The 22621-nt window shown below is 38.1% G+C and overlaps 1 protein-coding gene across 1 annotated transcript in view; it reads left to right on the top strand.

Moving 5' to 3' along the window:
* Window positions 1-15817, top strand: part of ARMC1 (armadillo repeat containing 1) — a 34246-nt gene extending 18429 nt beyond the window's left edge. Inside the window, exons 4-7 of the mRNA XM_062489370.1 lie at window positions 9254-9443; window positions 12698-12814; window positions 12898-12972; window positions 13537-15817. Of these exons, the coding sequence (XP_062345354.1) occupies window positions 9254-9443; window positions 12698-12814; window positions 12898-12972; window positions 13537-13728 (574 nt within the window). The 3' untranslated portion in view covers window positions 13729-15817. The remainder of the gene's footprint in view (window positions 1-9253; window positions 9444-12697; window positions 12815-12897; window positions 12973-13536) is intronic.
* The last annotated feature ends 6804 nt before the right edge of the window (window positions 15818-22621 follow it).

Below are 22621 nucleotides of genomic sequence, written 5' to 3'. Positions count from 1 at the left end.
ATTACAAGCTTTTTAGTTTAGTGTCTCCTGGTCAAATTGTCACAGCTATCAGCATGAGTAGTGTCTGGAAGGCTTGCCAAGTGACAGGCATCTTGCAATTCTAGGGAGTATTCTTGGAAAATCTGTGTGACCTTGCCTTGTTTCCATGGTGCAACCTCCTTGGAGCACGTGGTTGATACGACTGGAGTGTAGGTGCACAACACTACTGTGCTCAGGCTGTGCATAGGTTCATTGAGCACTCCACCTGCTTGGTTTGGGGGTTTGAAGATCCACAGTGTTGCTTCTTACTCTGTCACTTAAGGCTTTCCCAGTCCTACAGTTTCTCTTATTTTTCCTGTTCCACACCTACAAATTGTTTTTCCTGTTGTTAACCCATTGCTATGCATACTATATTGTTATTGACCAATATAGGGATGCTGATGTCTGCATTCTTCTGAATTTTGACTTTTTTTCTTTTCAGAAAGCAGGTGATAATCATTTCGTCAGCTGCTCTATAGTATTATCTGGTCTTTGCTGTATTTTGGGGCTAGAGGGAACTGAGGTGTAGCATAGTTATAGCACCATACAGCAACTCTAAGAAGGTGTGCACTGAAGTAATGCTGCTCTTCAAGTTGTTTTCAAATAACATGCCTGCTGCCCGGAATGAGTTAGGAGAGCAGTCATGTGCTTATGAGTGAGACCAGTGTATCATTGGGTGCAAGAAAGAGCAGCATTCTTGGAGATAAGAAAGAATCTTGCCCTGGCACTGGAGCAGAACAGGCAGAAAAGCAGCTAGATCAGATAACTGTCTTGAAACAGATTGCTTTTTCTCTAATACCATGCTCTTTCTTTAGGCTTGTCATTCATGCTCAAGTTTTCATCAAAACCATGTCAATCACTGTGTCTCATTTCTAAAATCAAGGATTAGTCATTTCCCCCCCCCCCCCCCCTTTCAGAATGTAGCAACTCTTTGCAGCTTACTGCTCCCTTTAGTTGATGGAAACAATTTTTGTCTTTAGGTATAGGAGCAGTGTATTCCGAAAGAAATTGTTCACCTGGAAACAAATACAGTGATCTTAACGCATAGTGATGATATATGTTGATTAGCCATTTGTTACCCATCACTAAATGATAAATCTCTAGTGTGTGTATATACTTTAAATGATCTGATGTGCCCAACAGTGATTAAAATAGAATGATAGAATTCATGTCAATCCATGAAATTTTTACTTGTGCTTTTTGTGTCATATGGGGCTACTATATGCATTGCAATGAATGAAGTTTGTTACAAAATAAAATATCACTACTTAGGATCTTAGGGAAAAATACAGGAACAGTGCTTGCATGTATGGAGAAAATTGGGATCAAATGACAGTATCTGCTTCTATGTGATGGTAGGTTTTCTCTTAACTTTTTGGAAAGGTGCTTGCATTGCTCTGTAAATGAGGACTCTTCATACTAGTGTTTAGAAGGAAAAATCATGCATTCAGTCCTTTGTAACATTCAGGGATTTAGAATTCTTAAGTCAGAGTTTTTACTTTTGCATTATGAGTAGGTTATTAGGATAGCATTCACTGCAGTCTTGCCAAATATTGAAGCCTTAACTTGGATGATGAAGGTATTTTTCATCTTCAGACTTCATATTTGTTAGACTTGAATTGTGTAGTGGATTCTTTTTTACAGATCTGCACTTTTAAGGTACTACTTTCCATTGCTATGTAAATCCTTGAGATGTCAATACAGGAAATTTTAGCTGAACTAACTTTAAAACGTCAAGAGCTGTTTTCTTAGTCTTGTGTTTAGAGTTTATCTTTCCTACACCACTGTTAGCTACTTTTCTTTTTGCTTTTACAGAGCTGCTCTTTTATTTGTGTTGGTTTACCAAGTATTAGTGAGCAAGAGCACAGTGATGAACCATAGAGTGCACATCCACCTCTTCTGTTTGGCTGTACCACAGCTTCTTTCTGTGATTTGTAAAGTTGTATGTTGTGCTCCCTTACTTATGGGCCATGCCAACTGAAAATATATATAGTGCAAACACCCTCTTATGTGAAAAGTAGTAAGTGGTGTAAGTGTACTGCAAGTGTACCATTCTCCTGTATTGTTTTCCTTGCTTGGATCTTAACAGAGTTCTGGAGCTTGAGTTCTATCATAGTCTACCTCTTGTTGCCCTCATCTCACAGAGGTTTCTTAGTTTAGACAAATGAGCTGTAGCTCTTCATGAGGAGGAGAATGAGCTGTAGCTCTTATTTGTATTCTTGAGAATTGTAAAATATCCTGAGTTGGAGAGGATCCACAAGGACCATCAAGTTCAGCTCCTGGCTCTGCACAGGACAGCCCCACAGGTCAGCCTTGAAATGCAAGTGATGCCCAATTATTCTAAACCTAGAAGCTGACAATGGTCTCACTGTCTTTGGTTTGCTTGCTCCTGAGCAACCCTGGGGAAAAAAGGCCCATCACTACAAGGCTGAGATTGGTCCATAGATTACAAATTGAATACTCTTGAACTACATCAGATTCAGGTAAGAGAGTAACAGTGTAAACTACTGAGTGAACTTATATACACTGACTTTTTGATCTATCTTGTGAAGTTACTTGAGATTAAAATATTTATTTAGTTTGCCTGTGTGAGCTCATCTTTGGCTTTATACTCTTTATATTCTATTTACTGAATGCAATTACTGTGTTAAGTAGAGTTAAAAAGAAATTATATATTTTCAATGAGAAACCAGGGAGCAGTGTTCTCCTAAAATGAGTGTTGCGTTTGAACCAGTGAACTATTGGATTTTTAAGTTCTGTATTGCAAGTTTCTACTTTGTTATTATAAGGTGTAATAATCTCAATAGTTTTTCCATGTTGACTGTGTGTAATAAGATCTTGCTAAAAGCTAAGGTGGAACAGATTGAGTTGGGAAGTTTTGGATGCACCATCCCTGAAGGTGTTCAAGGCCAGGTTGGATGCTGTTCTGAGCAGTCTGGTCTAGTTGAAGGTGTTGTTGCCTACAGCAGGAGGGTTGGAACTTAACGTGATCTTCAGGGTCATCTTCCAACCTTAACCATTCAAGGATGATTCTATGAAGGTGAAAACATCAGCAATACCAACTAGTTCTAATAGACACATTCTAATGACTTTGAACTATGCCTTCCTTTTTGCTTCTAGTCTTGCCTTTTGTTCACGATGCCTTAAGATAAAATAATTTAGGACTGAGCACTGTACTGTAAGTCTAAATATGAGAGCAGAAGTTTCTGAAACCAGTCTTTCTAATTGTCAGATGCATTCGAATTATGTAAGCTGTCATGCAGGACTCTTCGGAAGACAATGTGTAAGGAAGATAGTTGGCAGGAGAATTAAATAAATTTTTGCTTTACTTACATAAACGCCTATCTCCTAAAATATTCTTAACCTGAAAGATTAGAGATCCACATGTAGGTAAAAATGGATGTGCTCAATCTATATTGTTGTTTGAATTTACTTAATGACTTCTCCATATGTGTTCACAGACTCACAGGGTGAGTGAGGTTGGAAAAGACCTCTGCAGGTCATGGGTCCAGCTCCTGTCTACTTGGGCAAAGACACCTAAACCACATTGCCCAGAACCATGTCCAGGGCAGCTTTTGAGTATCTTCAAGGATGGAGACTCTGCAACCTGTCTGGGCAGCTTCTGCCAGTGCTCAGTCACCTTCACAGTGGAAAAGTGTTTTCTGATTTTTCAGTTTGTGCCTGTTACCTCTGCTCCTGGCATTGGGCACCTCTGAAAAGAGTTTAGCTTTGTCCTCTTTGCACCCCCTTCAGGTATTTATATACATTGGCAAGCTCCCTCCTGAGCCTTCTCTAGACTCGACTGTCCCAGATCTCTCTTCCTTCTCTCATCAGCCTGTAATCATCTTCCTGACTGTTTTCTGGACTCTGCAGTGTGTTCATACATCTTGTATACTGGGGAGCCCATATCTGGACACAGCACTCCAGGCGAGGCCTCACCACTGCTGATGAAAGGAGCAGGATTGTCTCCCTCTACCTGCTGGCAGCACTCCTGCCAATGCAGCCCATCATAACCAGTAACCTTTGCTGCAAGGATACTTGCTTGCTGATGCTGATCTTCATGTCCAACAGGTTCTTTGCAAAGCTTCTTTCCAGCTGGTCGTTCTGGGATTGTGCCTGGTCTGAGTGGTGCTCGGGGGTGTTCTTCCCCAGATGCAGGTCTTTGCACTTGCCCTTGCTGAACTTGCTGAGGTGTGTGTTTCTCTAGCCTGCTGAGGTGTCTCTGGCACAGCTGTTGGATGTATCTGTCACTACTTACTGTTTTGTGTCATCTGCAGACTTGCTAAGGGTCTGTTGTGTCCCAGCTCATTAATGAAGATGCTGAACAGAATGACACTTGGTGTTGATCCGTGATGTACACTGTTAGATACTGACCTCCAGCTGGATTTTGTGGCCTCAGTCACCACCTTCTAGGCCTGGCCACGTAGCCAGTTTCCAATCCACATCACAATCTGCTCAGCCAGTCCATCCTTCATCAGCTTCTCCATAGGGATTGTGTAAGGCCCAGTGTCAACAGACAGTACCCATTTGCTCTCCCATCCCAGTAAAGCCAGTTGTTTCATTATAGAAGGCTCCTGGGGCACTCAGGCATGACTTTCTCTTTGTGAATCTGGGCTCACCCTTCCTGGGCACTTTCAGATTTGTTCCATCACCTTCCCAGGGGTTCAGAGATTATCAGAGCCTTGAAATTTCATGAATGGACAATTAACTTTGTCATCTTATTGTGGGTAGTGGACAAACTGAAAAAGTACATCTAAAAGCAAAATTACTACAGAAGTGGAACTTTTGGAATTAAATTACATTAATCTCCTTTTGATAAAGTCTGGGATGTAATGGAGTCTGGGGTAAAGGAAAATCTCCACTTTTGTTTGGAAACCTCCTGTATCAAGGTTATAAACTCAGTAGAAACACAGTAATGAAATGCTGTTGTAATGTGTTTAAATGTTTGGCTAAGGTGTCTTTAGAGCACAATAGGTACCACTAAGGAAAGGCAAGTAATAGTTCCTGTGCTTGTGCACAGGGTCTGCTCTACTTTGACCTCGGTTACAGTTGTATGTTTCCTCTGATGCAGGACTTTATATGTAATTTGCAAGTATGTACACATGTTTATTTTTAAAAGGAAGCATAAAATATAGCTTAAAAAAGATAAGATTCTTTTACACACTCATGCCCCCATGTATATATTTATAAACTTACTTATGTCTCACCCTTCTCTAAAAGGGGAAAATCACTATATTAGTCTTTCTCAGTCTTGGTGCTGCTTCTAAAGGAAGATTCTAAATCTCTCTTACCTTTGCATCAGATGAAGCTATTCTGGGAGTGTTGTCATGCCCTTCTGTTATCATTTATGATGCCGTGAGTGTACTTCAGTCATGTGCTAGTTGTACAACCATAATGCTGTATACTGCTTACATATTTTTTTTCAAGCATCTGTACTCTGCCCACATCACACACATCTTTGGGGTTGTAGCCATTAGTTTTCATGTCCTTTAAGGTTAGCTACAACTTGAAAAAATGTCTTGCTATGCTAATAAAACCTCTGCAGCACTTGGACTGTGTTTAAAAAGTTATTTTTAATAGTAGAAAATGAGAACTATTTCTTGCATCCTCTTCTGACAGATACAGCATGTGTCACTTGGATTCTGTGTTCATATTTCTTATGCAGCCAGCCTTGGGTGAACATAATGGAAGGACAAGCAGCAATTTAGGATGACAGGAATTCAGGAAGACAGTGAAAACTAAAGGGTTTTGGTTTTGACAGGCATCTTCTGAATCTTGCTGAAGTATCTTAAGATGTTACTACCTCTGAAAGAGATGGTAACCAACTTTTGCCAACTGTTACTCTGCTCTAAGTAGATGCTACTATTTCCCTAGCAGGGTAGCAGAACACTAGTCATGGAATCACAGAACAGTCCAGCTTGGAAGGGACCTCAAAAGATCATCTGGTCCAACCTTTCTTGGGAAGGGGGACCTAGATGAGACCATCTTGTGCCCTGTCTGACTGTATCTTGAAAGCCTCCAGCAATGGGGGCTGTACCGTGTCCCTTGGTGAGATTGTTCCAATGACTGATTGTTTTCAAACAAGCTCTAGCTGCACAGTGACTATGCACCTACACCTTCAGTGGTGACTGAGGTGCTACACTGGAGTGGGAGAGGGAGAGACAGAACAAGAGTTCCCTTGTGCTGCTCTGGTGCTGGCAGGAGACTGTGGGAAGTGTCTGAAGCTACTGACACACAGGTGCTGGGAGGGCTGGTGTCATTGGTGTCATTGCCCTCAGAACTCTTCTACAGTTTTTTCATTTTAGGCAACAAAACCACAGCCCATGAGTTACAGCAGTTAAAAAAAAAAACAAACCAAAAAAACCCCAGCTTCCACTGTTCTATGGTTTAATTTTATGTGCAGTTTCATTATGTTTTTTTTTTATTAGCAATATAGTATGTAAGGAAACAGACTCACCATTGGACATCACCTTCGTTTTGCAACCAGGAAGGTTTATTATACTTGTTTCTAGATAGGGTTTTGTTTTTTTGTTTTTTTTTTTCCTTAAAGATTATAGAATAGTTTGAGTTGGAATGGACCTTTAAAAGGTCCTCTAGTCCAAACCTCCTGCAAAGAGCAGGGATATCTGGAACTGAATCATCCAATTTGACATTGAATAGTTCCAGGGATGATAGGTCATCTACTGTTTCTATGGGCAATCTGTGCCAGTGTTTCACCATGCTCATCATATAAAATTTCCTTTTATCTAATCTGATATTAAGATATAAAGGTTTCTATTATTTTTACAGCTGTTGCAGAAATTGCTTTAATGAAAGAATAGCAGGTTCCTGAAAACTTGTATTTACTCATTTTGCCAGTATATTTAAAATTGTAGAAGGTTTTGTCAGGAATTTTGGGCATCTTTGTTTAACTGAGTTGCTGAAAGTGTATTTTGTTTCTGCAGAGTAAAACTGATGTCTGCCTTCACTTGGGGTTGTTTTGCAATCTGATATTTTTAAGTGGCAGCCATTGTCCTTGTAGTGTAGTGTCTGAGTTTCTTGCTGCTTTTTATTGCACAGTCAGTTGTTTATTACTGATTCTCTTTAAATAAGATTAAAGTCTTGCATTTGTTTGTTCGTTTGTATTTTTAAAGGTAATAGGGGTAACTTAGTGGTAGATAGTGGTAATCCTCTGTTAGGAAAAATACAGGAAATTACCCAAGTATCTTGGAGTGTGTATATATGTGTGTTCTGAGTATCTTGCTTGAGTGTGTTAATATGTGTATATACACATAAAATTTATCAGGATAGACTTGTTTTGGGAAGGTCGTGGAATAACTGTGTCAAATAAGACCAAATTTATATTTGTGTTTTAAAGTCAACAGGTTGTTTCAGTTGTGCAGTTAATAGCACGTCATTAGTTTTCAAGAACTGTGCCAGTTATAATGTTGGCCAACTATAATGTTGGGAGAATAAAATAATAATGTGAATAATAATGCCAACTATAATGCTGGGAGAATAAAACATGTATGAAAAATTACTGATATTTTCCTTCTAGGTGCTTGAATACTTTATCTTTGCTGACATAGCATCAGCTTTAAATTCTCTTTCTTTTATGTAGGTGTGTATATATATGCATATATATAACACATATCTATATTAAGGCAGATATTAAGGATACTTTATTTCTTATTTATCTTTCTGGCTTTTTTTTTAACTCCATGATGCAGCAGTAGAATTGTTTTGAAGCAAAACCCCTTACCAACTGCATAGTGGGTGCTGTATGTGGAATAGTGGCAATAGTTTGCTTAGTGAACTGTATTTAAATTTACCAAAAAATAAAACTCCTCTGTCATAAATCACTCGATTTGGGTAGGATTGTTGTTGAAAAAAATTGGAAAAACTAATAGGTGGATTAATTCCTTAATCTCTTGTTAAGATATCACTTTAGCAAAAGCTGATTTATTACTACCTCAAGGCATCCAGTTGCATGGCTTTATCATCAGTTCTGTTACTTTATCTAATAAATTATGGAAGGATAAAGTTGAAGTCTGTGAGTTCCCAGCACTTGTTTCTGTGAATTAACATAAGTGATTTTTCAGTATAGGAAAGCAGAACATAAGCATGTATTTAAAACTGAACATATGTTGGAATGCTTTCCCTTTCTAGGTCTTGATTATTTGCTTATTACCACTTCTTTTTTTTTTTCCTTTGAATGTTGTTGATCTACTGAATTATCACAAGAACTGACATTTTCCTTTCCAAATGAGTGCTGTTCAAAACAAGGTGCAGAGAAGTTAAAAAAAGGCTAGCTGAGACCCCCCACAAGCCAAGAACTCCTAACATGGTTGCTTTAGTGTTCTCTCTTGTCCATATGGTAGGATGGAAAATGTGTTTAATGTCTGGTAATTAAGGAAGTCAAATGGAAAAAAAAATAAATCTAAAGGTACTTGTTACTTACTTAATGTTTGCTAAACAAAGCAGCAAAGCTGTCATTCATCATTTTAAGATTAATTGCAAGTTGATGCAGTAATAATTTTGTTTCTACACAAAGCTTTAAATCACTGGCATAATTAAAACAGGGCTGAATTTGGAAAACAGATTTGTATTAGTACCTTATTAAAATCAGTTTAAATTAATCATAAGAATTTAGTATATGTTGAGTCTATTATCTACTTTTTTTTCTATCTAAAAAAAATGCTATCATATAATTCATACAATAAATTTTAGTCTAATCAGGAATAGCCCTTTGGATTCCTCAAGAAAATTTGTGTTTCTGCTGTGCTGCTGATGCTCAGTAACTTTGGGGAAGAAAACATTGGGAAAGATGCCAGTTCTACAGGGAAATTATTTTTATTAGGTAGCAGGGAAAGTGCGAAACACAGCATGTCACAAGGCAATTGGAGAAGTTTTGCTATTAAAAGAAATAAAGCTCAACACAAAGTAGCCCTTGGAACACTGACCATGTACTATCATGTTTGGCTTGTAGTTGTCAAACTGGTGCAAACTGTGTTCATGTTGTTTGAGAACAGACCTGTATATAATGAGCACGGAATCTACAAACCTACATAAAAATTGGAATCAGGAAAAGAAGATAGTTTTACCCAATTTCTGCTCTCCCCACTTAACACTTTTGCCGTGTCTTCACTGTACCACATGGAGTATTCCAGGTGCAAAGATGTAATCAATAGGTTTTTGCAGTACTAATGTGAAAACAAATACTTGGAAATCTTAGCTTTTTTTTTTTTTCTTTAAGGACCACTACACCAGGAGAGACTAAACTTCTGGCTTCTGAAGTCTATGATATCCTTCAGTCTTCCAACATGTCAGACATGGACAATGTGAATGAGATGAATTATCGTCGGCGGAAAGCGCAGTTTTTCCTCGGCAGCACAAATAAGCGTGCCAAGACAGTGGTTTTGCATATAGATGGCCTTGATGATTCGGTAAGGGAACCTTCAGAGTTTGTGTAAATAAGGCATGCTGTACTGAGATTTATTTTAACCCCAGAAACCCAGACAGGCTCCTTGTGTGTCATCATCAATTGTCAGCAGTGAGTTGTATTTTGAAATGTGAAATATGTATAAAGTCTTGAATGAATTGAGCTTACTCAGAATACCTAAAGAAGATGTTCTAAGGCAGTTTTCATGATGGTTTTTCAAGAAAGAACAGAATAAACAAGGTGCCTTCAGCATTTTTCACTTAAGGATCTCTTGTGGTTGTGTGTGTTTATCTAAAAAAAGTTTCCCTTTAGTTATGAGAGATTTCAGACACTAGGGTGTTTAATTCCTAATTTAGAAATGCTGTATTTTCTTTGAGTTGGTTTTGCTGCATCTTCTCATTGTCTGTGAGATCTTTTCTACTGTAGTGACCAGAATGGCATTTGAATTAATGAGGTCTCACTGAGTCTTTATGTAATGTCAGAATAACTTCTACAGATTTATCTACCATACCCCTGTAGATAACACCCCAGGGCCATGTTTGCCTTTTTACGGCTGCCAAACAGCATGTAGGCTGTTTAAGCACGTTATCCACAAGTGCCCTCCGGACTCTGTATCTTTCAGTTTTGTACCCATTTTCAATGATCAAACCTGATCCTTTGCTTTGTTGCTTTACATTCTGCCAAGTAAGCATGTCCACAGGCCCAGTTTACCAGCAGCATACCCACTGTTCTGTTTTCATAAGACTGTAGTTAATTCCTTTAGAAGTAACATGCTGTTCTAGCTCACTTTATACAAATATTTTTTACAGTTTTGGCCTTCCAGCACATGCTCTGTCTAGAAAGACAGGGCTTTGTCAACACCATTGGCTTTTCTACTCTTTGAAATTTTTAAAATTCAGTCCCGTTGTTGTTTTTAAGCTTGTAGTTGATTTGTTTGTTCACAGGTATCTTCAAGCAAAAAATTTCATCCACTTCTACTTAGTGAGTTTAGATATTTTGCCTGTAGTCCAATTCTGTCTTAAAAGCATGTCTTTCTGTACAACAAATTGAACTTAGGAGTATTTGTGGAGTTTTCTCTCTGCAAAGCTTAAAGGTATTTTGAAAAACCATAGAGTATTTAGGTAGTCATGTCTAGACAGCAAAACTGCAGGTAGATCACACCAGCATGTTTTCCTAGCTTGTTAAAGGAAAATCTGGCTGTGCAGAGGCTGATTTAGCTGGCGTATGTAGCTCTGTATTTCATCAGATGATTAAAGAAACATTAAGAGGTGCTCACCAGAAGTTAAACATCCCTGTAATGCTGTTTTAAATGTTATGATAAATTGGGACTGGGAGGGTGATAAAGCTTGGGAGCAAGAAAAGCCATTTAGTTTCTCCAATAGTTTATTCCTGACTTAAGTAGCAGAGAATAGTAGGTTGCATGTATGAGTTTGAGAAGGCATAGTGAGTACACACAGAGCTTTAGACATGGTGTTCTCAGTCATTTACATTTGTAAATGGAAGCTGCTGTTAGGAATGGTTGCAGATCCTAGAAATGCTTGTGGATTTCAAAACCTCAGATAGTAGATATTGATTGTTTTAGGAAGAGAGGGGAAAGGTCATTTGTTTTTTAATGGGATGTCAGGTGTTTTAATTTTAAGATCTACTAATCAAATTTGGTGATAAAGGTAAAAAAGAAGGCAGTAACTCGGGAGTTTGTGGCATGCCCCTCAAGTCAGTTTTCTAGTCTGTACATTTTAGTATTTGTGAGGGGCATGATAATCAGGGTTTGGTGTGTAAGGAAATAACCTAAATTTTGCCTGTGCCCATGCTTCAGGAGTGCTATGCAGAAAGGTGTTTAGTTGTGTATTGCTGAGGTTTGTGGCTACCTGCCAGTCAAATGTCTTTTGCAAAGTATGTCTGTGCAGAAAAGCTGGTGGCTGCCAAGCTGCCACCTTTTTAAGGAGTTTGTGTGGACCTAAATAAGTTTTGTCTTTTAAGAAATGATTCGCCAGTTATCTGATCACTGAAAGCCTCATTTTGAATTAAACTGAGGTGCCTTTGACTCACCTGGGGTCTTAAGAGTAAAAAGCTGAATTCTGTCACAGAATTGCTACACACCCATGTATGAATATATTTTTTTTAGGCTAAGAAGCTATGAAATTGTTGCTTTCTGTGTCCAAAAGTAGGTTTTGACTTTCACTTGTGTAAGGCAGCCTATCATCTTTGCATCAGATGCTTCCTTTGTATAGTAAAGGTAGCCTATATGGCAAAGTTATTTTTTGGAAGACGCAAAAGTATTAGCAATTTCAATACATAAACTTACACAAATGAATTGTTTCAAAATATATGCTAAACTGCTAAAAAAACCCCAAAGTGCTTCCGTTCATTCTTCCAGAGGTTAAAAGAATTTAATTTGCTTGTTGTGCATACAGTGAATCCCATCTGGTGATTATTTGGTAACTAATGCAAATATACTTTGAAATAACATATTATTTAAAATCTTGCAGGGAAAAAAGTTAAGTATATAATTATTTTAAGCATATGTAAAGGCTGTCAGTTTATTTCTGGTACAGTCCATCTTTTTTTATCCCCTTCTGTGCTAGCAGTCTCTCCAAGTAGACTTTAATTCTTTTTGTTGCAACCATCTTGTGCAAATATTAAAAGGGGAAAAAAATAGCACATTCTAAGGTAATGTAGCAGATGCAACTAGTATGGGTCAATGTAATGTTACAGCACAGAAGGTGATGTCACTTGCTTTAAACATAGCACTCTGTAGGTTATCAAATAAATATTTTCCCTTTAAAATAAGAATTAAGTGTATGCTGTACCATGATGTCTGTGAGCTGCCACAGATGAAGCAGCTGAAAGATACAACAGCTGCTTTGATGCATTCAGTCAGTATGGAGCCAAGGTGTCTGATAAATAGCAACTTAAACACTAACTACTCATCAATGAGCACTTCAGTCAATCAGAACTTAACCAGAGGGGACTGTTTAGCTGATCACATGAAGAAAAACATTCTTTGCTTTTCAGCACTTTTCTCTAATTATTTACAGTTGATTCCATCCTTCTTTGACTTCTAAAGTGTAAGCAAATTTTTCTTTTGTGGCAGGAGTCTAATATTTGTGCACTAAAACGCAAGTCTTAGTCTTTCTGTTACTCAACCATATTTTTGTAACCATGTGCTTTGAGACATTTAGGAATACCTTAACAATTAACTGTGAACATTTTCACATGGTATGTTTTTTAGCTGTGGGACTTTTGTTTGTTTTTCAGTCTCGAAGGAATCTTTGTGAAGAAGCCTTGTTGAAAATTAAAGGTGTTATTAGTTTTACCTTTCAAATGGCTGTTCAAAGGTGCGTGGTCCGAATTCGCTCAGATTTAAAAGCAGAGGTAAGTGCTTTGTAACCCTCCAGATCCTCACATTATTGCATTCTGTTGCACTAAGCTCTTGCATTTTTTCTGTGTATTTGTAGGCGCTGGCAACGGCAATAGCATCAACCAAAGTTATGAAGGCACAGCAAGTTGTGAAAAGTGAGAGTGGTGAGGAGGTAGGATCTGTATCTTTCTAAATACCAATTGTTACAGCTCAGCTGTATCTTGCATATCAGCTCCTCTGTGCCCATAACATCTGAGAGTAGGCAGATTTTTTTAAGTGTGAATGCTACATATCCAGTACAAGGAGATTCAAGGATATCCTATGTCAGGGTATGAATCCATAGAACAGCTACACAGAAATTATTGTTCAGAAGAAGGACAAAAGTACTGTAATTGATTAGCTCCATAATGATATGAAAAGGATCACAATGAACATGGTGGGTTTTCTTGGTTGGAATTACTCATATGCTTTTGTTTCACAGCTACACTAAAAGGTAGTCTTCATCAAGTATTTATTTATATATTTGGTACTTTCTCTTCCCTATTAAGTCAAAGCTCTTCTTGTGTATCTTCTAAGCATGGTAGGTTCTGTTTGTGTTCTTGCTCTGTAGGGCAATGGGGAGGAATCTCACAGTGTGCATGCCTGTCACCCTGAACATGTATACATTTATTACTTTGATTCATACTTTTTTAAGTTACAGCATTTGACATCATTTTAATCTGTTGTGTTTTACCAGATGCTAGTTCCCTTCCAAGATACTCCAGTGGAAGTAGAGCAGAACACAGATCTACCTGAGTATTTGCCAGAAGATGAGAGCCCTACTAAGGAGCAGGACAAAGCAGTGTCTCGTGTTGGGTCACACCCAGAAGGTGCAGCCAGCTGGCTCAGCACAGCAGCAAACTTTCTATCACGGTCTTTCTACTGGTGACTTGTATTTGGTGTTGAAAGACTGTTGTAAATGAACCAACAAGGGGGCCAGTTTTCCATTGGTGTGGTGAACTGCCAAGTGCAATTTGCAATAAATCATCATGAAAATTTTAGATTAAGCAAATGTATGCTGCATTTTACATTTTATTGGACGTTTAGCCTGATAGGGCAGGGGTCAAAGGACAGAGGCTTCCAATCAAATTGTTCATTCATTAGTTTTTCATGTAGATTTTATTGCTTCACTTTTTAAAAATGGGTCCACTGTTATATACCAAATGTTTATGCTATTCCTATAGTGCTTTAAGTTAAGTTTGACTTCACATGAAACACATGGTAGAGAGAATCCATTCAACTCGTCTCAGGGCCTCTGTGAAAGAAAATTCTTAATAGCTCCAGTTGTACATTGAATGAAATGCCCTTTTAATTTCTACATCCCTTTGGACTAACATTGTTTTGTTCAATTTTCTAGATTTTGACTCCAGAGAAAAATACAGTCTGCCTCATTTTTTTGGCTTTGTTTTTGCCAGCCATGTTCACAGCATGAGCACGAGGACCCCCTTTTGCTGTTAAACTAGAATCACTACAGACTTGAAGTGTGTAACCCTTTTATGTAAATTGATTTTTTTTTCCCAGCCTGCCCTTAACCATTGGAGTACTTAAGATTATAAAAAGGGACTGAAATAACACAAATATGTATACATACATTGTACAGTAAATAAACTAGAACATATTTGTAATGATGGCTGTGACTGACTGATATATATATATATATAATACATATATATAACTAATAAATTCCACTGACTGCTGTTTGGGCTAGCTGGGAAGACTAGCAGAAAAAGTTGTGGTCTAATGTAGTGATGACAAATTGCAGCTCTGCCTGCAGAGAATAGAGGAATGTAGACTATATTTGATTAAGAAATGGTGTTTACTGTTAGGAAATATTTAATGGTAACTAAAACTTTAAACTTGAAGTATAAAGCAGGACAGAATGCCTCTTTGCCACAGTGCCACACTTGTAAATTTTTACTCCTTTTTTTTTTTTGTTTGTTTGTTTGTTTTCCCCTAACAATTCCGATATGCAATTACTGTTTCTCCTAATGTCTTTCAGACTCCCATGAAAATACATCAGCTTGGCTTAAAAACATATGCAAACAATTGGCTTTGCCCTGTAACTTACAGACAGTATAAGTTTAAAGATGTCTTAGTAATTCCGGTGAGCAGAAGTGATAATAAAAGCAAAACTTCTGTAGGTAGAGAATAACATATCTGAGCTGTTAGTAAACACTGTGCGTGAGAGGATTCAATACACAGTGCTTGAAAGCTGCAATGTCCCTGCTTTGTTGCCCCAGAGAAATACAGCTGAGAACTTTGAAACGTGTTACAAACGTCATTATACAGTGCTTTTTTGTGGTAATGTATTTGCTATAATAAGAATCATATTACCACTTGGAGACTCGGAAAAGAAATTTAATGCATCAAAGTTATTCTCCCCTGCCTATGCACAAGGATTAAATAAAAAAACTCACAGGCTGTCACAGTACTACAGAAATGCTGAGGATATGATAATGTAAAATAATAAAAATAATAATGCAGGTCAGAGTTCACCCACCCAGGTTAATTGTCATTCTAAGAAAAAAAAAAAAGTAACAAAATCTTGTTGGCAGACTAGATGTTTAATGTTTTTTAATATATCTAGTTTATTTTTGATTCAGGTTTACACGCACAGATTGAAAATACAGGCTTTTCAGGGCATGTATTGCTTTAAATATGTAATGCTATTCATATTGCTGTCTAGAATGTTACAGTACCAAATGTGTTTGAAAAGTCCTCTGTTCTATAGCCATGAATGCAGAGTTTTGTTTTTCTGCATTAACATCTGTTTGCATTTGCATTGCTGCACATCTATTTACTAAAAGACTACACCCTTTGGATATTAATGGTTCAATACCAGTGGGTATTACAGTTTGTTTGTGCATTCAGTCTGTAGGTGTGCTTTTTATGACAGTATTGCAGCTCTTGTAGAACAATTTAAGGCATCTGTAAAAGTTTTTGAAATACATTGTAAAATAATAAAGGATAATATAACTAAACAAAGCATGACTGGTGCCTTTTTAAATGTCTAAAGATAATCTAGTGCCTTCTTAAATATTCTGGCATTCTTTTAAGCTGCTTGTGGTTTTAGAAGTGTATTCATCTTTAATTTGACAGAGAGGAATGCAGATGTCCAATCACAGTGAGTCCTTTGCTGTATGTCACAGCAGGGCTTTTATATATGTGTAGAACATGCTTACATTTCAAACAAAGGTTTTTGTAAAAAGTGGGTAAGCAGATGATTCTTGAGGATATTATCTCAAATTCATTCTTAAGGGGGGTGTTGGACATTAGCGATTTTTTAATGACTGACGCTATGTATATCATATTTCAGTAGGGAAATTAAGAAAAATCAACGCTTCTGGAGAAATTTCTTTGATAAAATGGGTGGGGGGATTCATAGCACAGCCTCATTAATTTTAGGCTTGTACTTTTTCATAGGTCAGATGAAGAATGAGAAAACCCTTTTGCTCTGACCTAAGAATATGACAAAAAAAATAATTACTGCAAAGATAGAGGTTTCTAAACAGAAGCTGAACTGGAAGACACGGCACTGGTATTGCATTGTGAAGTTGCCAAGGAAGTCACTGCTTACATCATGGTGGAAGTGCCTGAATTGTCCTAGGGTTATTGTGTACAGCAAAATGGAATAATCACCACCATGTTTCCTCATAATAAGAGTAAATGCTGATGGGATAGGTAGAGGCAAAATTGAGGCTCGTAACTGTGCCTCTCTGAGCAGCTGTCAAAGCACTGTAAACATTCTGCAGTACAGTGAAATACATGATATTCTGGCTTTCCCACTCCAAATCACCTATGGCTTATTCTGTGCAAAAATAGCTGTTGTGGCTGAGTTCTGCCACAGGCTTTGTAAGCTAGTGAGGGGGGGTACTGTGTGGGGCTAATTTGGAAGAAAACATTGCCTACCTAGGCAGATGCAAACTGGCAGGTGTGAAGTACTCCTGTAACTGCCTGCAATGTAAAATAAAATGTGGGTGTGCCTTTTTGCCTCTGACAACGTTCTAGCTGTCAACTAACAGAATTTAAAAATGCACCTAATAAAAACTAGCAGCACCACTCCTTCCTGTATTCCTTTGGGAGAAGGCTGGATCAAATATATTCTTTCCTGTTCCTTTGCCTGTACCTAATTGTTCTGAGTTCCTAAAACGTTGACAACTCCTATCTGTTAAAATTAAGGGTTGAAAATGAGAATAATGTCTCAACCCCATCTCTGATGCTGATCGTAATTCTTGAGGAAAAGTTGAAAGCATATGCTTTGGCAAAAGGGAGTGAGCAGGGGGGTGGTCACTGGAGACTTGTTCAGTGAGGTACAGCATCTAATTGGCCCCAGGAGTGACTGCCTGTTGAGAGTCCTGCTCTCAAGTTTAGTATAAAGCTATTAGAAAAAGAAATTGCCCTATTTGTAGTTTACAGAGGGCAGGCAATGGTCTTTGTTTAGCCTGCGTTGCAGATTTTGAATAGGGTTGAAAAAAGTTGATACAAATTTACAGACTTTGCATGTATATAGATAAACACATGGAGAGCAAGGTCTGACACATGTGCCACATCAGAATGAAACTTTTAAAGTTTCTTCAAGTTACTGTTCATTTATGTGCATGTTGCACTATGCAAGTGACTGCAAGAGTTTGAGCTTCCTCTGTGGAATAAATTAAGATCCCTTAAAGCAGTTTTAAGTCTCAAGATGCAAACACATCTCAGAGGAGATGCACACTGTAAACAGATTTTTGTGTCAGTTGTCATGGTAGAAGTTGTTTGTTATGTTAGGATCTGAAGGCTGCTATCTGGATGAAGTTCCCAGCAGCTCTCTCTCTCTGTGGCTACCAAGGTATGTAACTTAGTTGCTAAATAATTTCTGTACTGTTTAATGCTTGCCCAGTGGCTACAGTTCAGATTGATCAGCCAGCACTGCTTGTGCTACTCGGACTATTGTTTCTAAGGAGTGGAATAAAATCATAAGCGAAACCAAACTTCTTATGTCAGAAGCACTTCTGTGCCAGCAGTGCATGGCAGTGTGTCTGACTGGCATAACAAAGGTCTGTTAAGTAGCAGTAATAGAAATCTCAGTACCACAAACCCACCATATGACAGGAGTGTTGTTTTCATTTCCTGTCAGAGCACCAAGTTCAACTCCAGAAAGTAAGGGGGTACTGTTTGAGGTAATACTTTGCTGTTTTCAAACATCTTTGAGATCCTTCAGGGTCTTGGCATGCTAACCCACTGGTGCAGGGAGTTACTGTGTCAGCTTCTCAGTGGGAGCTACTCCTCTGGATGTTTACTGGTGGAAGGGGAGGGTGAGGTCCCTTGTGAACCCACGGTGAGGTAGTAGGGAGCAGCTGGCACACTGTTCACACCTAAGATCCCACAGACACATGAACATACATAACACAAGGTCTTTTAAAAAGGGTTTTTCTACTGGCCTCATTTTACAGACTGCACAACAGAATCTGTTCACCCAAATTGCTCAGGAATCCTGGGAAGTGCAAAATTTTGTGAGCTGTCTCTGATTCTTAGTTCATGCTTCATAAATAAACTGAAATCTTTCCGTTTTAAGAGGGACCTTTGTACTGTCAACTTCTCTGGGCTGGAGTAGGAAAGTCAAACCTTTCACAAACAACTTTCCGTATTGAGTTATACGTTTGCTGCATCAGGATGTTGAAAGGCATTGTCAAAAGCCAATTTTCATCTCAAAATAATCCTTACTGATTTATTGAAGTTCTAGGTCACAAAGAACTTTTGGTAACAAATACCCTTCTGAATTGTTTTTAAAAAATCATCTATCTTTGCATATAGTATGTTTCAAAAGCTTTGCACAACGTGGTCTGTTTCAACAGTGCTGCCTGCATAAGGTGCCCAAGGCATCTGCTGCTTTCACGGAGTTAACACCACTCTGACCGTGGTATTTGTGCTCTTTCCAGCAATTAATGTTATTAGTGGGTTTTAACCTTTAATGTTTCTCTAAGGAGGTGTTGTCTCCTTTCTAGACTCCCCATATACACCGTATTATACATCTTATATAAATGTGGTGTTTCTTTTCAATTGCTTGTCAAGCGCATGTTTTGGTTATGCTCCCTTCCTGCCCCTGTGTATAGCACAAGTGGAAAGTGATAGGACACCGAAGTGTCTCTTTTGTGTTGTGACCTTTTGGCCATGCTTCCTTCACTGGGCAAGTATCTATGGTATATTGTTTTGTATTTAACATTAAAAGGTAGATAGATGCTGCAGCACAGGCAGTCTTGGTTTTGGGAAGGCTTGGAGGGAGTGGACGGAAAATGGAAGGCAATTCACAGGCAAAGAGACTTTTCATCCACAAAAGGCTGCTCCTCCTGGCCAGAGGAACAGTGCTAATTTAGCTTTACAATAGGCTTCCAAAGATGAGGATTTAATTTGCATTACTGCAAGGTTATTTTTTTTTCTGAATAAAAAACTGACATAATGGATTTTTGATTGTAAATCCCTGTACTATTCCTGTGGAAGTCCGACATTCAATATTGACAATGCCATTCAGGTTCATAATCTCAGTATAAAACTGGAAGCTTATACATTGTCCTTGGGTTTCATGGCTTTACCTCCTTTGCTACAACAAATATGTGCTGTAATGTTTTAGCAAATAACCATTATTGTTTATGCACTGTAATTCAGTGGGATGTAGTAAATGGTATATTTTAAGGAGTCTATTTCTTTGTATATAAAATACCTGTAAAGCTTACTGAAGGTGAAGAGTGGCTACTACTTACTCCTCAATTGTTGGCTACATTACTGAAACAATGAAGATATATCACCCACTATAATAGGGAAATAGCAGCCGTTTAACATAGGTGAGCATTAACTCTGTAATTTAGGCTGTTGAAGCAATCTTATTGTTATAGTCAGTGTAGCAGCTTTTGTTTCTCCATATGTGTAGATGTTCTGGTGTATAAAATGCATTGCTGTTTGTAACAGTAAATTATGTGTGCCTGAAGGATGCTCTTGCTGCTTAAATGAAGTTATGTCTGTACCTTTCAACAGGCTAAGCAAATATAAAATAAATTATGTCTGGATTTTGAAACCTTTTTCACTGTTGCAGCTTCAACAATGAAAATTCTCTGCCATTCTGCAAAATTTTGTTCTAAGAAAAAAAAGTAAATAGTTTTTTTTGCATATAAGCCTTCACTGTGAAAACAGCTTCTTGAAATGTAATTTCACAGTGATTATTATCAAATAGGTGTGTGTTATCCTCTTCAAAGCTAGGAACCTGTAAATGAGAGCAGGCAATGGCTAGTTCTTCACCTGGGATGTCTCAGAATGCCCTCTCTTAATATTATGTTTGTAGTTTATATTTGTGTGACTGGCTAAAGAAGAGTGCTATATTGTGCTGTTTTCCTTTTTCTTCAGCCTTCCACACACACCAACCCCATTACAATGAACCTGATACAGGTAAAGCTAAATAGTCAGTTGCAATTCAGTGAATCAAGGGTCTATGATTTTATTATGAAATTACAAAAAGGAAATGGTAGTTATTAGGGTAAAACAGCAAAATAGCTTTGGAAATTTTAAAAATTGTTATGTATCTAAATTTTAAAAAACACTTCTTTGGGACACTGTTCATAATATGCATAGAGAAGCATGATGCAGACCTGTCTGTAGAATGGGTGGATATCTGGTTAACTACAGTGAGAGTTACACCTATAATTTGTGAAGACCCTGAATTGTGTAAGAATTTCCTGCATCTTTTAAATTAATTGAGTAGGAAGCAGAGAAAGAAAAACCTAATGCCACGAAATGAAACCTTGAATGTAGCCCGGCCCTTCCTGGTCCTTTTCTGTCCTTCATCCCAACACCACTAGACTGCAGCAGGGTCTGTAAACAGAGATGTGGGAAGGAGCAGACCCTTTGCTCATATGAGAGTGGCACTAAGAGGAAAAAATTGTCATTCCCATTAGCTCTGAGGTACTTCAGTATTCCAGCAGTGGTATCTCATGAAGATCCAAATTCTGAAAATTAGCTTCTATCTTTAGAAACCCCTTTTTGACCAGCCAACATGCTCTAGGACCAGAGTTTCTTTTGTGAGGTCAATGTCATGCTCTTTTGGCTAAACAGCAGTGCAGTTGTCTGTGAGTCTGGCTTGCTGGACAGTCAGCCACCATTGGGGAAGAGAGAGAGGGTGGTCTTTAAATAAAATTTCCTTTTGGCAAGCTGTAAGGATACTTAAGCTTAGCCTTCATCTGTATGCTGTGTGCCTTCCTCTAAAGAGGTGTGTACTTAAATGCCATTCCTTCCTTCAGGATAGGAACACCCAAACCCAAAATACCCTCACTGAATCCTGAACCCTAAGCCAGCTCTCAGCTGCTGAGTGACGGGTTTAGGATCATCTAAATGGATGATAAGAGGTACCCAGCAAACTTCCAATATCTGGTCCCAGTGACTACAGCCCAACTCGAGTACCCACCTACTCCTAGACTGAAACGGCAGCTGGCATCAGCTACTCAACCAATCCAATTTACTTTCAATCACACCATTACTACAACCTCCCTCCTCCATCTGTGTAAACATATGTCTTTGTTAAACACCACCATTTGTACAGGATAAAAATTGTCAATGCTGACAAAAAATGCCCCCACATAATGCTGTTGTGATTGCAATGTTGTCCTTAAGCTGATTTTCAAGAAGTCTGTGAGCTGATCAACATCTTCCACTGCTATTAGTGGGAAACTTTCTTTGATGGGAATAAATAATGTAAAAATGTTTTTATTTCATCCATGAAATCCATATGATCTGTATGATTTCATCCATGTGATCTCACTTTCCTAAGACAAATCTCTTATAAGCCACTGATTAATTATCAGTAGCAGTTTGCAGTGCCACAGTAATACCCCAAAGCACCGGCTGTTCCATGAATAGTATTTTCTAATAATAGTGTCTTGGCAAGAACATATTTCCTTCATACTTTACTAAGGCTGGCCCTTAAATCTGGCAGGCAAAAGTTACAAATCTGAAAAAAGTTACTGGTGATTGCTCCTCACACCAGCTTTTAAGAAATGACCAGTACTGGCGATAAATAATAAAGAAAGGAGATTTTCCTTTTTTCTATAGCAAAGTGCAGTACTACTAGGACTGTCCTACAAGGTAACTGGATTCCAGCATAACCAAGGGCCTCCACTCTCTAAACCTGAGAATTACAAAATCATATAAAGTGGATGAGGGTATCTGTTTACTCAAAGAACATTGCTATGTGAGACATCAAAAGGCAAAACTAAGAACAAAATTTGTCCCCTGCCAAGGGGAGAGCTGTTCAGCAAACTGGACACCCACCAAAATTGTGCAGTGCTTTTTGATGGGCCATTCTGCAAAATGCTGGCTTGATCAGCATGAAACAGGGAAATTGGTTTGGGTTTTATAACCTGAGCTTCTTCAGAACCTTAACTCCAGATGCTTAAAATTAACAGTTCCCTTCATAGAAAAAAAAGTAAGTCCAAGGATGTCAGGAGTTCCAGTCTTGGTGCATCTACCAGCAAAATGTGAAATCCTTAAGCAAGTAAGTATTTTTCTTTTGTCTAAACATTTTAGTACACATTTTGTTTCTTGCTTTTGCTCTTATTACAATATTCCTGTGGTCATCATCACTGTAGTCTTTCATCCATTTAGTCTTTTTAATACTAAATATGAAAATGTAGTTCCTACAAGAAACTGGACTTAAATTCCCTGAGGACTCAAACCCATTAATTTTGTTTCTTGCTTGTTTTATCCTCCTGTTTGGGTATGCTGAGAGTGCAGTTCCATGGTTCTTTCCCCTTCATTTCTGC

The sequence above is a fragment of the Cinclus cinclus genome, chromosome 1 (assembly GCF_963662255.1).
Source record: "Cinclus cinclus chromosome 1, bCinCin1.1, whole genome shotgun sequence".
Classification (NCBI taxonomy): Eukaryota; Metazoa; Chordata; class Aves; order Passeriformes; family Cinclidae; genus Cinclus; species Cinclus cinclus.
Note: the sequence above shows the minus strand (reverse complement) of the source record. Positions and strands in the feature narration are given on the sequence as shown.